Source organism: Eriocheir sinensis, chromosome 10 (genome assembly GCF_024679095.1).
Source record: "Eriocheir sinensis breed Jianghai 21 chromosome 10, ASM2467909v1, whole genome shotgun sequence".
Taxonomy (NCBI): Eukaryota; Metazoa; Arthropoda; class Malacostraca; order Decapoda; family Varunidae; genus Eriocheir; species Eriocheir sinensis.
Window position 1 is genome coordinate 16,770,349 of NC_066518.1, and position 14,960 is coordinate 16,785,308.

At 44.6% G+C, this 14,960-nt stretch overlaps 1 protein-coding gene across 1 annotated transcript in view; it reads left to right on the forward strand.

Moving 5' to 3' along the window:
* Window positions 1-14,960, forward strand: part of LOC126996651 (multiple epidermal growth factor-like domains protein 6) — a gene marked incomplete at its 3' end in the record, with an annotated part of 167,059 nt that overhangs the window by 96,214 nt on the left and 55,885 nt on the right. Inside the window, 3 exon segments of the mRNA XM_050857334.1 lie at window positions 1,744-1,834; window positions 2,278-2,965; window positions 3,322-3,444. Of these exon segments, the coding sequence (XP_050713291.1) occupies window positions 1,744-1,834; window positions 2,278-2,965; window positions 3,322-3,444 (902 nt within the window).

The following is a 14,960-nucleotide window of genomic DNA, read 5'->3' on the forward strand; positions in this document are numbered from 1 at the left end:
GTGTGTGTGTGTGTGTGTGTGTGTGTGTGTGTGTGTGTGTGTGTGTGTGTGTGTGTGTGTGTGTGTGTGTGTGTGAACACCTTCGCTTCACCAGTAATTTAGACAATCGAGATAGGTGGATCGTAGCAGGTGGGTGGGTGAGGCGGTGGTGGTGAGCAGGGCCTGGGGGATGGTGATGACAGTGCTGAGGGGACGTGAACGTTGCTGTTAAAAGTGATGAGTAGTGATGATGGGTGATGATGATGAAATGGTGAATGGTGACGATGGTGACAGCAGTGGTAAGCAAGGTTGGAGTAATTACACTTGAAATAAATTATTACAATTACTTTCAGAAACTTTGAATTACAATTATAATTATAATTACATTTGAAAATTGCAATTACATTACAATTACTTCAAAACAAATTAAATTACAATAACAATTACAATTACATAATTAACACCCGTATGCTACATATCATCACTTCACAGTTACACGTCTTACCTTAAGAAGAGGCCTAGCGTGTAAGCAGCCAGCGTCACTGAACCTCATTGTAGGAAGGTTTTGGAGGAAGTGAACTGAATTACGTCGCAGGGGGCAGTAGCAGCAAAAGACCCTTTATTTATCGTTTAATATACGTTAGCTACAGGACGCGGTCAGGAACTGGACGTTCCCATCACGCGCGCTACTGCTCCTATTAGTCCCTTTTAGTACCCTCCGACTTCCTGACTGTCACCAGCAAATTTAAGTCTTATAAGCAACCCATCACTCCTAATGGAGCTCGACAAGTACCACTTCCATTTTATAATTACAATTAAATTACAAATTACCTCACCCTTTAATTAATTACAATAATACTGTAATTAATTTCATTTCAATTAAATTACATAAGAACATAAGAACGCAAGGAGTCTGCAAGAGGCCGGTCGGCCCATACAAGGCAGCTCCTGTTATCCCAACAAGGCAGCTCCTATGTTATCCAAACCCCACCTTACCTCACTATCCATGAATTTATCCAACCTCTTCTTGAATGTATCTATGCTATTGGCACCCACAACATGACTGTCAAGCCTGCTCCATTCATCCACCACTCTATTTGTGAGCCAATTCTTGCCCATGTCTTTGCTGAATCTGAATTTGTCTAACTTGAGACAATTGCTACGTGTCCTACCTGGCTCTTTTACCACCAAAACCCTACTTACATTTCCTTTATTACAGCCCTTCATCCATTTATAGACCTCGATACAATTACAATTACGATTACTCCAACCCTGGACTGGTAAGTAGTGAGTGATGGATGATGATGACAGTGGTACTGGATGTGGATGATGGTGATGAGTGGTGATTAACAATGGTGATGTCAGTTATGAGTAGGAACAGATAATAGAGGTGACAGTGGCAAGTACAAGTGGATGGCTATGATGAAAGTGCTGGTGGTGATGATGGTGGTGGTGATGATGACGATTATGAAGATGATATTGACGTTGATGATAATGCCGAGAAGACTGAGTAGGAAGGGCTGATGATGGCAGTGCAAATAGTGATGGGTGGTGAATAATAACAGTGGGTAGCAATGGGTGGTGATGACTGTAGTTTGCAGTAAATGGAGATGACGGTAGTGATGATGATGACTGTGATTGGTGGGCGCGTTGAGAGATGATGATAACAGCAGTAGTGAGGTAATGATGGTCGGTGGGGGCGGTGGTGACTATAGCGGTAACTGGTGAAGCTGGTGATGACGCAGTGTCCCTTCCCCCCCTCAGGACGCTGTACCGCACGGTGTACCGGGACCAGCAGGAGGAGAGGACCCACGCCCTGGCCGCCTGCTGCCCCGGCTGGTCGAGGAGCGGCGGGGTGAGTCTCGCCCTGATGGATTCTCTATTGTCTCGAAAAGCATGGTCGTGGATGAAGGGAGTTGAACTTTTTGTTGTCTGGAAGATTTTTATGTTCTTTGCTTTATCATTAAGCTTTCAAGCAGTTGTTTGTTCTGTTCTTTTCGAAGTTTACCATTTTCATTCAAATACTTATTCTATTCTTTTCAATTTTTTTTTTTTTTTATCATCTTATTTATGCTTTTGCGTGTAATGGTAATTGAATAATATCTCCTTTAGTACATTGTCTCTAGAGCGTGGTAGTCCTTTCTTTCCGCAGGGTTTTTTGTTGTTGTATATACTGATTAAACTGTGTTGAGCATTTTCAACGTATGTTTTCAGTCGAACATTTTGCTGCTATTTGTTTTGTGACGGTACTTTAAGCCTCAGCTTACATCTACTTTTAATCAACGTCATTATCTTCAGAACGACAGCGATGTAGGAGAGACAGAGCAGCGACGACCGGAGCATCAGGAGGAACACGGAGGCGGAGGAGGGACTGACGGCTGCCAATACAGGAGTCCAGACCTCCCTGAAGACGGTGGGCGGGATATTATTCACGAGGGGAAGGTGTTTCGCTTGGTCCATCCCGCCCAAGGGAGAGAAAACGTGTCTGGTGCCCTTCGTCGGCTGGCTGGCGCGGCAAACAGTTCTAGTATGGCGGGAACCCAACGAGACGCGACTACCGGCACTCGCGCCCTCAAGGAGCCCCGCGGCGCCCACCCGGGGAAGGAGACGGAGCTGGCAGGAGGCCTCGTGTCGCCTGTTTTTCTTGATCACTTTCCGACGACGAGGGACGCGACCAAGGCATCCACTGTGGCCACGCAGACAACGAGGAGACTCACGCACCAGCAAGGCCCCGAGCGGCACAGCAGGCAGCACAGCAGGAGGCACTATCACGACGGTGCCAGAAGGTCCAGCGACAGACGCCACCATCGTCACCACCAGCACCACCGCCGCCACAATGACCGCTCGCTCACCAGCCGAGACGAGGGCGTGCACGTGGAGACCGTCTATGAGAACGGCAGCAACAGCAACCGGTACCGCTACAGCAGCAGCGGCGACAATGGGACGGAATACGACGCCTACAGCTACACCATCATCCTGGTGAACGGTGAGTGCCTGTTACCGGGCAGGGAGGGAGGCCATCGCGGCCCTAATGATACTCACACACCTTGTTTTAGGGCACGTGCAATGATTTATACACTCTCATAACAATTAGCTGCTCTCTCTCTCTCTCTCTCTCTCTCTCTCTCTCTCACGCGAGCACGCGCACACACACACACACACACACACACACACACACACACACACATGTATATTGTAAACTAGGATAATTGATAAGGCAGGGTAAACAAGTGGTACAGTTTTGACAATTTCCTTCAATAAAAAAAAGCGCGGACGCACATTTTTTCTTTAATATTTTTTTTTCATAATATTGCTTTTTCAGTGAAACCATTTCAATTCCAGCAACAGGAAAGAGCAACGAGCAAAAAGCTGCTGCTGGACGGGATCAGCAGCCTGGGGAGGCGGTGACGCAGGTGCCGCGCCCCGAGGAGGCTGAGGAGGACGCCTTCCGCGGCAGTTCGTACGGTAAGTGTCCAGAAGGAAGTCAGACTTGTGCTTGGCCGTGTCTAAAGGATAATTCGGCGTTAGTGTGAGCCCGGTGCGGTGTGCAGGAAGAGTAGATTCCGGCTTGGCCATGTCTATAAGTGTTGAGTTAATGTGTGCCTCGTGCGGGTGTTTCTCATCGCTCCGGTCAAGTCAATACGTGCGGGTGTCTCTGTGCTCCGCTCCGTTCAAGTTAGTACGCTTAGGGCAGTCAACACTACGTAGTAAACAAATGTTTGTATAATCCAGGCGCGACGAGCTCTCCAAAAGTATTCAATGCAAACATATTTACGGGTTGGTGTATAAAGCTGACTGACGCTTGAAAAATACCACTCGTATACAGCACAATATCCTTTCAAGTGATTTTATTGCAGATAAAAAGCTGATAAAAGAATATCGTGATGCTAAAAAGAGTCATGCTTCAATCGTCAGTCATGCTTTAATCCACGACCCATATAAATTACAAGATCCGGCCACTGCATTTCTTACCTAAATTCTCAATCCCTGCGTATATACAACTACGTTATCCCCTCACCCCTGCCTCAGCCCTCCCTTTTCCCCCGTGACACCAGCTACCCTGCTCCTCACACCCACCTCCCTCCCGCATGTCATAAATCCTTCTTGACGCCCTCCTCTATGCCGTCAACTTGAGGAGAGGACGAGGGAGGAGGCAAGTTCCAGATGCGACCTAAAATTGAGATAAGCTTAAGATGGAATGCATGGGACTAGAGTCTGACTCAGCTATGAAGTCAGTTTGTGCGGGGCCAGCTCGGGGACTTTCACGACCATATAGCGCTGCCGAAGCTTATTTAATATATATATATATATATATATATATATATATATATATATATATATATATATATATATATATATATATATGTATAATATTTGATACACAACTTCAAAGAGTAAGTAGATGACATATGAGGGAGAGTGATGTATTGTCGTTGATGCGACCGGGCTGTGAAAAGGTAGGGGACCCACCCAAACTGACCATATTTGTGTTGGACTATAGAATAGACAGCCCCACTATGAGCCCCTGTAGACAGTCACCTCGCGGCGGAGGCGGGCTTGAAGAGGTGATAAGAGGCGGAATGGAATCCCTAAAGTGTCCCCTTTCATCGTTTTCACTGACAAGGGCAAAACAATTTCGCCTCACCCAGTAGTCAGCTACGTACCCACATGTACTATATCGGCTGCGGCAGGAAAGAACGCAGTTATTTAGGGATTTACTATAACAATATGGCATTTTCTTTAAAGAGTCTTTTGTGATCTTTTGGGATGTTTGTCAAGCATCGAGGTCATGGAACTCATTGAGAAAGAACAAACGGTAACAAGTAAGTAACAAACTGCTAATAATTCGTCTCGTGGAAATGTGTTACTATATCAGAGACACGCCCAAGATCTTGAACACGCAAGTCCACGTCGACAGACCGACTTGGTCGGCTAGATCTCAAACGCTGATAGAGTCGGTTTGTCGGCACCCTGCTACGGGCCTGCCTTCCGTGCTCCCTCGTGCAGGGGGGAGCGATCTTTTCCCTCTTAACAGGCCGTTTTCGGACAAGGAACCGTTCCCCTATTGATACTAGAGGTAAATCTTTAACAACAACAACAACAACCGTGTTACTATAATTGAGAAGGTTGAATTGATTAAACGCAGTATTGCAGTAAAAGAATTATCCTGTACTGCTTTTGCTTTTGCTTTTGCTCTCTCTCTCTCTCTCTCTCTCTCTCTCCATAACAAGGCCAAGGCAGTAAGAAATCAGTGGCCCCCAGCTGGTCGCGGCACCGTGGCGACCTCACTCACCCTGCCACGTAAATTCACGCCCTGACCCTGGCACGCCTCACAGTCATCCGCGCGCCCTGCATTACCACCACAAACACGCTCCCGCCCCGCCGCTGCTTGTTGCTGCATTAAGTCGCATTCCGAACCCAATGAACTGCGTGTCATGTGTATGAGTGAAGTGAGGAGGTCTGAGCATCGGTGATTGCAATGTGTGGATATAAATGTCAGTAACATACATGTTGTGTGCCTGCTTCATTTAGCTCCGCGGGTTTTATTTGTATTTCGGGACAATGTCTGCATGTCTACCGTAACCGTTTAAGTAATCAATGATTTCCAATGTGTTATAATTACTGGAACAGCAGCAACAGTAGTTTTGGTGATGGTGGTGGGCATAGTAGTGGTAGTATAGTAGCAGTAGTAGTAGTAGTAGTAGCTGTAGTATAGTCGGTTTCCTTCCATCTGTCCATCGCGAGCGTAGGTGTGGCACCTACGCATTGGTTCGTGATTGCGTGCAGATCAACTTTTTATTTTCAGTGATATATTTGAGTGTGTTTGTATATAAAGAACCCTCAAACCACCTTATATAAACCCCAAACATGCCGATTTGCACCTTGCAAGCGCACGAAAGACAAGCTTGTATCAAACAGCACAGTCACATCATAATCAACCGATCTGTGGCCTTTCAAATACCTGTAATTCATCTCAAGGCAGGTACATAAAATGACATCTGGCTCTGTAAGTGCCTATACATAAGGAATTTTTATAATTTGCTGCAAGTTAATAACATGGGTAATATCTAAGATAGCCTAGCTTCACATTCAACAGTTATTATTTACTATTTCATGTTATTTCGAATATTAATCGTTATTTACAAGCAGTAACTCCTTAAAATAACATTTATTTATTTATACCTCCACAACAGTACCAACAACCACATCTATAACTACTACTACTACTACTACTGCTACTACTACTACTACTATACTGCTGCTGCTGCTATTTTTGCAATTATGCACATTTTCATGAAAAACAAACACTTTAAAGAGAAAGTCGGCAATACCCACATCGTGAGTTGAAGCCAGAGAAATTCTGCCCTCGCCACGAACGAGCGTCTATTTCTCAGCCTCAACGTGCCGGAGCGATGGGTGTTGGTGGACTTCAAGGAGGTGAACACAGTCAATCGTGTTTTAGTGCGTCCCAATCTTGGATTCCACTGTCCCCCATGCGCTTTCTTTCAGCGCCCCGACACTTTATTATTCCATTGTCTCCTGCACGCCTTGCCGGGTTTTGTATGGCTCACCATTTCTTTCACGCGTGTGCACAGCGCTGCAAGACCACAGCCCCGTACTCCGCTCTCCCACCCCTCCCTTGATCTACATACACTTCTATCCCCACCAGAATCCAGCACATAAAATGGTAATATGCCACGAGTAAATATATACAAGTCAATTAGCGTCACGCATGTTATACTCTCTCCTACTCCAAGTCCAAAGAAAAAACATTGAGTTTCAACATCCTCGAATCAATAGCTTCATACATAACCAAACTTTCCCCGTACGTACGCTAAGCAGCCCAGAATGCTAGAAAGCAAAGAGTGATGATGCTACAAGTAAAAAAAAATTATGAACGTTAGACATCTTTATCCCGATACTTGACTGTCTTTTTGGTTTCCGCCCCTTCTGCTATATTATCCTTTCCTTCCTCCTCCTCCATTACCTTTTCCTTCCTCCTCCTCTAGATCTATTACCTTTTCCTTCCTCCTCCTCTAGATCTATTACCTTTTCCTTCCTCCTCCTCTAGATCTATTACCTTTTCCTTCCTCCTCCTCACTCAACCCTTCCTCGCGTGCCGCCCACAGGCCACCTAGCACACGCTCTTATCACTTCCTGCTCCTCCCCCTCGCTGAGTGATGCCACTTCTCATTACGCTTCAACACCGACAAAAAGCCTCGCCCAAGCTACTCACTTTTCCTTTCTTCTTAGCGGTCTTTTTTTTTTATCTGCTGGTTGTTGTTTTTTCTTTTTTTGCCCTATATCGCCTTCCCTGCAGTCCTACCTCCCCCAGTCCTTCCTTTCTCCTTCTCTGTCTCCTTGTTCCTAAGACTTCGCCCCTTTTTTCTACCTTCCACCCTCTCTCCCTGCCTCCCTCCTTCCCTAATTCTCTCCCTCGTTGGCGGTATCCCACATTTACACCCTCTCTTGTATTCCTTGGCACCCAACCATGAGAGGCGGCGGGCGGCGGGCGACAGTAGACGGCCAAAGTCAACGTGTGGGTTTAACGACTCGCGAAACAGTACTCGGGTGGTCGTGTCCGTCTCGAGGAGCTCCTAGAAGGGTGGTCGTGGTAATAAATTGTCTGCCTCGGGTCGTGGGTATGACAGCCTGACACACGCTGATGACTCTCTCAAGATTCGCGAGGGTGAGACACGAAGCACACTGGCTAGGGATGTTGTGTTTGTTTTGTTTGGGCTGCGGTGAGTGAGGGACGAGTGTTGACGAATGCTGAAGAGGTAGGGGTTGTGCGCGAGGATTGTTGTTGTGTGTGTAGTAGATGTGTAGTGGTTGTGAGTGACGCGTTTGTGACTGTGGGAGACATGTCTGTTGTGTCTGTCTGTATTGTCTGTTATTGTACTGGGGGATGGTGTCTGCGGGTGGTAATGATGCTGTGGGTGATGAAACTGTGTCTGAGTCATTTGATAATATAATGTGTCTGTAAGTGATGCAATGTGGGAGGTGCTGTCTGCAGTATATGTTGCTATGTGTCTATATGTGTGAGCGATGCGTCTGTATATAATGTGTACTTATGTGGGTGATGATGTCTGTGGGTGAGATGCGTGACTGTAGGTGTTGATGCTGCGTCTGCAGATAATGACTGGTGTGAGGATTCTATAAATCATGTCAAGGGGCAAGGCGGTGACGACGCGAAGCAGGCGAACAAAAAGTCAGGTAGCGAGATGACGGGAGACGATAAAGAAGAAAAAACAAACAGACGGTGAAGAGAAACAGATAAACAACTTGTATGTATGTGTGTGCTGGGGAGGAAGGAAGGGCGGGAGTAGGGTAGGGCTCCTGGTGCTACAGACAGACAGTCGGGTGTATGGGGGAAGGGGGGTAGGCAGGCAGATTCGTGGGCCGTTCGCGTATCTTTTGACGCGCTAGACACGAGTCATATGAGGCAGAGGACCTGATGACGGGCTGCGGCGAGCCTCTCAAGGGTTATGGCAGCGCTGAAAAGGAGGAGGCAGATCAGTCGGTCATGTCGAGGAAAGAAAGCGCGTGGGGGACAGTGAAAGCCAAGATTGGGACACACTAAAACATGATTGACTGTGTTCACCTTGAAGCCGCGGGTAGTCCACCAACACCCATCGCTCCGGCGCGTTGAGGCTGAGAAACAGACGCTCGTTCGTGGCGAGGAGAGAAGAGTCGAGTAAGGGTTGAGGATACCTGCTGGAATGGGAGGGGTAAGCGAACCGATGCCCAAACTGAGAGGAAAGATAAGTCTACGCATCCAAGGGCTTTGGTTTATAATCCCATGCAGGAAGGGAGTAATACGACCGCTTATTGGCATAACTATCGGCCGCGTGTGTGAGGCCCCGAGTTTACGAGATGGACACCTTCGTTGAGCATCAAGTCGATCATGAAGTATCAACGAGTAAGGTGTTATTTTTCCAGAAGAGGGGTTTCGCCTTAATGATTTTTTTCAAGACAGAGAGAGATAACTGGCACCCAAAGTGAAGTGGGAACGAATGATTGCGAGTCAAAAGCGGCAGAGCTCAAGGCATGAACAAGAGGAAAGACTAAAAAAAAAAAAGTCACCATATATGTAAGAAAGTACTGGGGAAATTTTGAGCGAAATTAGACGAGTAAAACCACTTTGCTTATAATGAACATAAATTTTGGGTGTTTTCATGCGCGCGCAGCAAGTGTTGCGGTTGGTTGCCAACAGACGAACCTTTAATCTTTCCCTTCCCGCCTCCCTACCCCTCCTCCCTTCCCCTAGTTCCCCCTCGACTCCTCCCTCCCCTTCCCCCTCTATGGCAACCTTCCCCTCCCTTCTCCACCCTCCTCCTCCCCTTCAGTCCTGCCGGGGAATAGGGAACGAAAGCACAAATTAGCATCTATTACAACCCCTCATAACTGCCTTAATGGTCGCCCATTTAGGCACCTCTATCAGTGGGGTAATTACCACCTGTCAGCCAGGTTTCCCCGATACAATAATGGCCAATTCGTTATTATGTTTTCTTACGTTTAGTTCTTCGCTAGGCACCGTTCACCCCTAATGCGTTGACGCCCCATGAGTGGGGTGTGAGATGAAGCAAGATAAGTGTTAAGGAATATATGAATATTACCCAACACAAGTGAAGACAATGCGCAAATAAATGTGTTTATGATTCTGAAAATAAAATGTCAAGGAATGCGTAAAACAACCTACTGCTCGTCACACAAACAAGTAAACGTAATAATTTTAGATGATTTGGAAACAAATCTTTGCCACTTTACTCTTCACCACTCATGTTTCCATATTTACCGAGATCAATCAATATACCAACCTTCGCAATGCACCACGCAATAGAAAGACATTCTTTTGTTTACATATACCTGAATGGGATTATTATTCGGTAAATTGTTCTTTTTTAGTAAGAATCCTGAGCCACCTAGAAAAAAGGATATTAGTATTTTGTATGAGTAATAGTTACTTAATTAATAACTGAATTATTATATTTATATACACTTCTCTTGGGAAAGGAATTTTTTTGCTTAATTCTTTTGTGTTTCCTGTATCGTAAAAACAACGAGCATTGATATTTGTGTATCAAGATGTGACTATTGAACTGGCGAGGATAGAAGTGAACGAAGATACAAAGGTAGCCAGAAAATGCAAATTATATACGGTATGTGATGAAAATATGGGTCAAAAAGTAAGAAAGAATGCCAGTAAAAGACAGACAGAGGACTGGAAAGAGTCCGCAAATATCCTGCCCGTATGAAGAAAGGTAAAAATGGACGGGTGTAAGTAGCCAGGAAAAGCTGGCGAGGTCATGCGGAGGTGGCTCAGTTACGAGCAACGGTTGCTTACAGACCTGATTTAGGTCTCAGTCTGGGTGACAGGTAACACGGCTGATCAAGGGCAGAACAGTAGCTAGAGACGTTACCTCAATTATTCAGAAGGAAGAGGAGGAGGAGGAGGAAGAGGAGAAAAAATAGAAAATGTAAGAGAAGAAGTTAAAGCAAGAGGCAGATGAGAAGGAAGAAGAGTATAAAACGAACGAGAAGGCGGCGGAGGAGGAGGGAAGCTGAAATCTAAGATGATTCCCTGCGAGTGACGGGATGCAAATGTAATTCATGTTAACTTGAACCTCTATTTCGGCTTTAGCTCCTCCTATTCATCTTTTAAACTACCACAATGAAAAGAAAACACATTGTCTTCCACCAATGAAGTATGGATGGCTGGATCCGTAGACTAAGTGATATTTTCCCACGGGGGCGAATATTTAAGAACATAAGAACATAGGAGTCTGCAAGAGGCCGGTATGCCTGTACAAGTCATTCCGCTATGGATAATTATGATTCTTGGGAATTAAATTGAACTCGATACACTTTTTCATGCGAACGTTTGAACCAGTTCTTGTGCTTTTTTTTTAGCAAATTTAAAGAAAAATTTAAACATACATACAAAACAAAAAGATAGACCGATAAACAGATTGGGAGGCGAACAGACTGAGATATATAAAATAAATACAAACAAGCGCGAGCGCGTGCGCGCGCACACACCCACACCCACCCATCCACCCACCCACCCACCCACCCACACACACACACACACACACACACACACACACACACACACACACACACACTTTCCTTTTAACCTCAGTTTACATGCGTTTAAAATAATCACAGAGCATTTCCTTCACAAAGCGCATTCCACTCCCATGAAGAGAGAGAGAGAGAGAGAGAGAGAGAGAGAGAGAGAGAGAGAGAGAGAGAGAGAGAGAGAGAGAGAGAGAGAGAGAGAGAGAGAGAGAGAGAGAGAGAGAGAGAGAGAGAGAGAGAGAGAGAGAGAGAGAGAGAGAGAGAGAGAGAGAGAGAGAGAGAGAGAGAGAGAGAGAGACAGTATAATTATCTGGGTAGAGAGAGAGAGAGAGAGAGAGAGAGAGAGAGAGAGAGAGAGAGAGAGAGAGAGAGAGAGAGAGAGAGAGAGAGAATTCCATATACATCGTAACCACTCAGGACCATCAGGTATAATAAAATTTACGCGTGATTACAATACTTCAACTCCATGTTTAGTGAGACGGCCTTAAGTCCACTACCCTTGCCTCGCCCCTTACTTCGCCCTAGATACCCAGACTCCCGTGTCTAACTACTCTTTTTCTCCCTCCCTGACCATGCATTCCTTTCATTTCTTGACTTCCTTCCCGAGTTTAGGATGACAACCCGAAGCTCGGTACCACTCGGCCTCGCTCTTTGCCGTCATTCAAATACTCCGGCCACTCTGCCTTATAGCTTTCTATTCGTCCCTTACCCTGTTCCTTGTCCCTGCACTCTTCATGACTCTACAATGTTTCATCAAAAGCATTCCGTCCAATCCCTATTCCCTTCTATATTAACTTTTTATCGTCTGGGTTGACACTAATTTCTTCAAGATATGTGCGATCCTCTACGGCGTAGAAGAATGTTCAATAATTAATTGTAAAAACCACAAATCGTTCCTATCACGATTTGTGGTTTTTACAATTAATTATTGAACATTCTTCTACGCCGTAGAGGATCGCACATATCTTGAAGAAATTAGTGTCAAAAATTTCGTTCCTATCACGATTTGTGGTTTTTACAATTAATTATTGAACATTTCGTTTTCCTCAGACTCGATTAGGAAGTTATCTGCGAATCTGAAGTAAAGGATTTAACTGTGTATCTTCATTCGTGTATTAGCTAACCAAAATCTTAAATAGTTCTGAGCAAACAGGAAACGTGTTGCTGCTATTTTGTCACCTTGCCTATCGCCAACCTATCTTTTCATTCGTCTTCTTATCTACTCTCCTTGCTGCTCCAATGCCTTAGATCCCTTGTCTCCTATGTTTGCTAAACGCTAATGTCTAAGTGTACTCCTTGAATTGTTTATATGTAATACCTTACATTCCCATCTCCGGTCACATTTCTCTATCCAACCTTCCAATACTTCCCGGACAATCCCTTATTCTCTCTCTCTCTCTCTCTCTCTCTCTCTCTCTCTCTCTCTCTCTCTCTCTCTCTCTCTCTCTCTCTCTCTCTCTCTCTCTCTCTCTCTCTCTCTCTCTCTCTCTCTCTCTCTCTCTCTCTCTCTATATATATATATATATATATATATATATATATATATATATATATATATATATATATATATATATATATATATATATATATATATATATATATATATATATATATATATATATATATATATATATATATATATATATATATATATATATATATATATATATATATATATATATATATATATATATATATATATATATATTCTTGCATGTTCACGTCCCTTTTCCCCTCTCCTTCCCTTCCTTTTCCTTCCTCTTCCCCTTCTCTTTTTCTCTGTTCCACCCCATAAGCAGATGACTTAAAGATGGGTAAAGAGACCCATTAGGTTAACGTTAATAGAGTCCTTCACTGAGCTCGATCTGCCATCTGTTGGCCCTCCTGGAGCCTCTGCCAGAGCAAAACCTGCGGGCAGCTGGGGTCCAGCGAGGCTTAATTGACATTTTTCTGTACCAAACTAGCAACATATCAGAGTTGTAATGGTCACTATCATGTCTACACCAAAAATATCTGAGTCCTGTACATTATTCAAGTCGTTATAATGAACATTGTTGGCAAAATAGTAGCTTTCATCAATATATCCTACAACACTCCATCCCGTGGTTAATAGGAATGCATCAATGCCGACTCGTGGGTAAATATTTCCTTCATGCAAGAAAAGAAAAGTCAAACAAGTCCTGCAACGTGTCATGCTTTCAATTTCTTATAACTAGTGGTAGAAGGTGTTGAAAATTTTGCCACTTAACATATCTCCGCCTGGCACGCTCCTGCTGCCTCACACACGATGCATTCCTCTGTCCCTCTAATCAGAGCACGGGAGGTTGTTTGCACTGATGTAAAACATATCGTACGCTCCCGGCAGCAAATATTAAACTTATTTCATATTTCTAATTTAAATCATAATACACATTTTTAGCATCTTATAATATTACATTCACTATATGGAACTTTAAAAGAACAACATATAACAGGTGACGATTTTTTATGTGGGGAAAAAAAAAATTTATTTTATATTTATTGTACATCCCCGTTTCTTAAATTCTACTACTTAGTCAAGTGTCTATTCTGTAGCTATGAGAAAAACATGTGATTTCTAAATACTAACGAAAACCTGTAAGATAAATTATGACAAATTTGACCGAATGCATAATTTTTTGGTAGTTCCACGAGGGTCACCAGATGGCAGGAAGAGCTCAGTTAGGGACCCTATACAAGCAGTGGTTATACGATACTAGGGCGAACCAAAGCACTCGCTGTGTGTGTTGGCAGGGGGGCGTGTGGATGATGGGTTGGTGGGTGGATGGGATAAATGTCCTTGGGTGTGAGTATGGGTGTGGGAGTGCATGTGACCGTGTGTGGGTGGGGTGGGGTAGGTGTTTCCCTTGCGATACAATGTTTAATGCAGACAATACCAGAATGCAAATTTTGGATCAACTGATCTATGAAACCACCGCTGTTTCGCACACGCACACACACACACACACACACACACACACACACACACACACACACACACACACACACACACACACCTTGATCCATCTCATCCTTTATATTCCTTTCTATCCTCCTCTTCATTTACCTACGCCCTCTACTTTCCTCTTCCCTTGCCCACTTCGCACTCTCCCTTTCCTTCTTCACCGCTCCTTCCGCTCCTGCTGTCACCTGGTTTCCTTTTCTCGGTGTCGACTTTATTAATGTTCTGGAAAGCTTTTGTATGAACTGAATGTATAAACCGGGTTAACTTAAGCATCCACTGATGGCAACGCTTACTGCAAGGAGGGAAGACGGGACAGAATGGCTGCATATTGTGAACTATCTACTACGTACTAATGCCTTCCCCTGTTCAACTGTTCGTGAGAACTGTGCCTCAAAACCTCCGGAACACGGTACCACATACATTGGAGTGTTTTTATTCTGTTAATGATTAATATATCCAGCTCTTTTGTGCCTCTGGTTATTTATCACCGACTCTTCCTTCTTTTTTTATGTGCTCCCTGTAGCGCTGGTAGGCTTTCTTGAGGGTCATTTTGGACGGCCCCAGCCCGTTAGCGACGCAGGCTAATTCTATTTATAGTAGCTGCCGTGATGTATGACTCTTGCTTGGCCCATGCTGCCCCCCGGTGCTCTTCCTGAATGATGTCGCTGAAGTTAAAAGGTTGATTGAAGATCCGGAAAGCATGTGGGTAATCTTCCGCCACTCGGTGATGACATGAAAAATCACCGTATTTCGGTGGGACTCGAACCTATAGTCCATGCTAGGTCCTCGGGCTCACCACGCCCGCACGCTGACCACTCCGCCACCGGTTATTTATTGTTAATTATTCTCGTCATTACCTCCACGCGTGCACTACAATGGGAGGCAATAATCTCTCATAGATGGGGCCTTATTG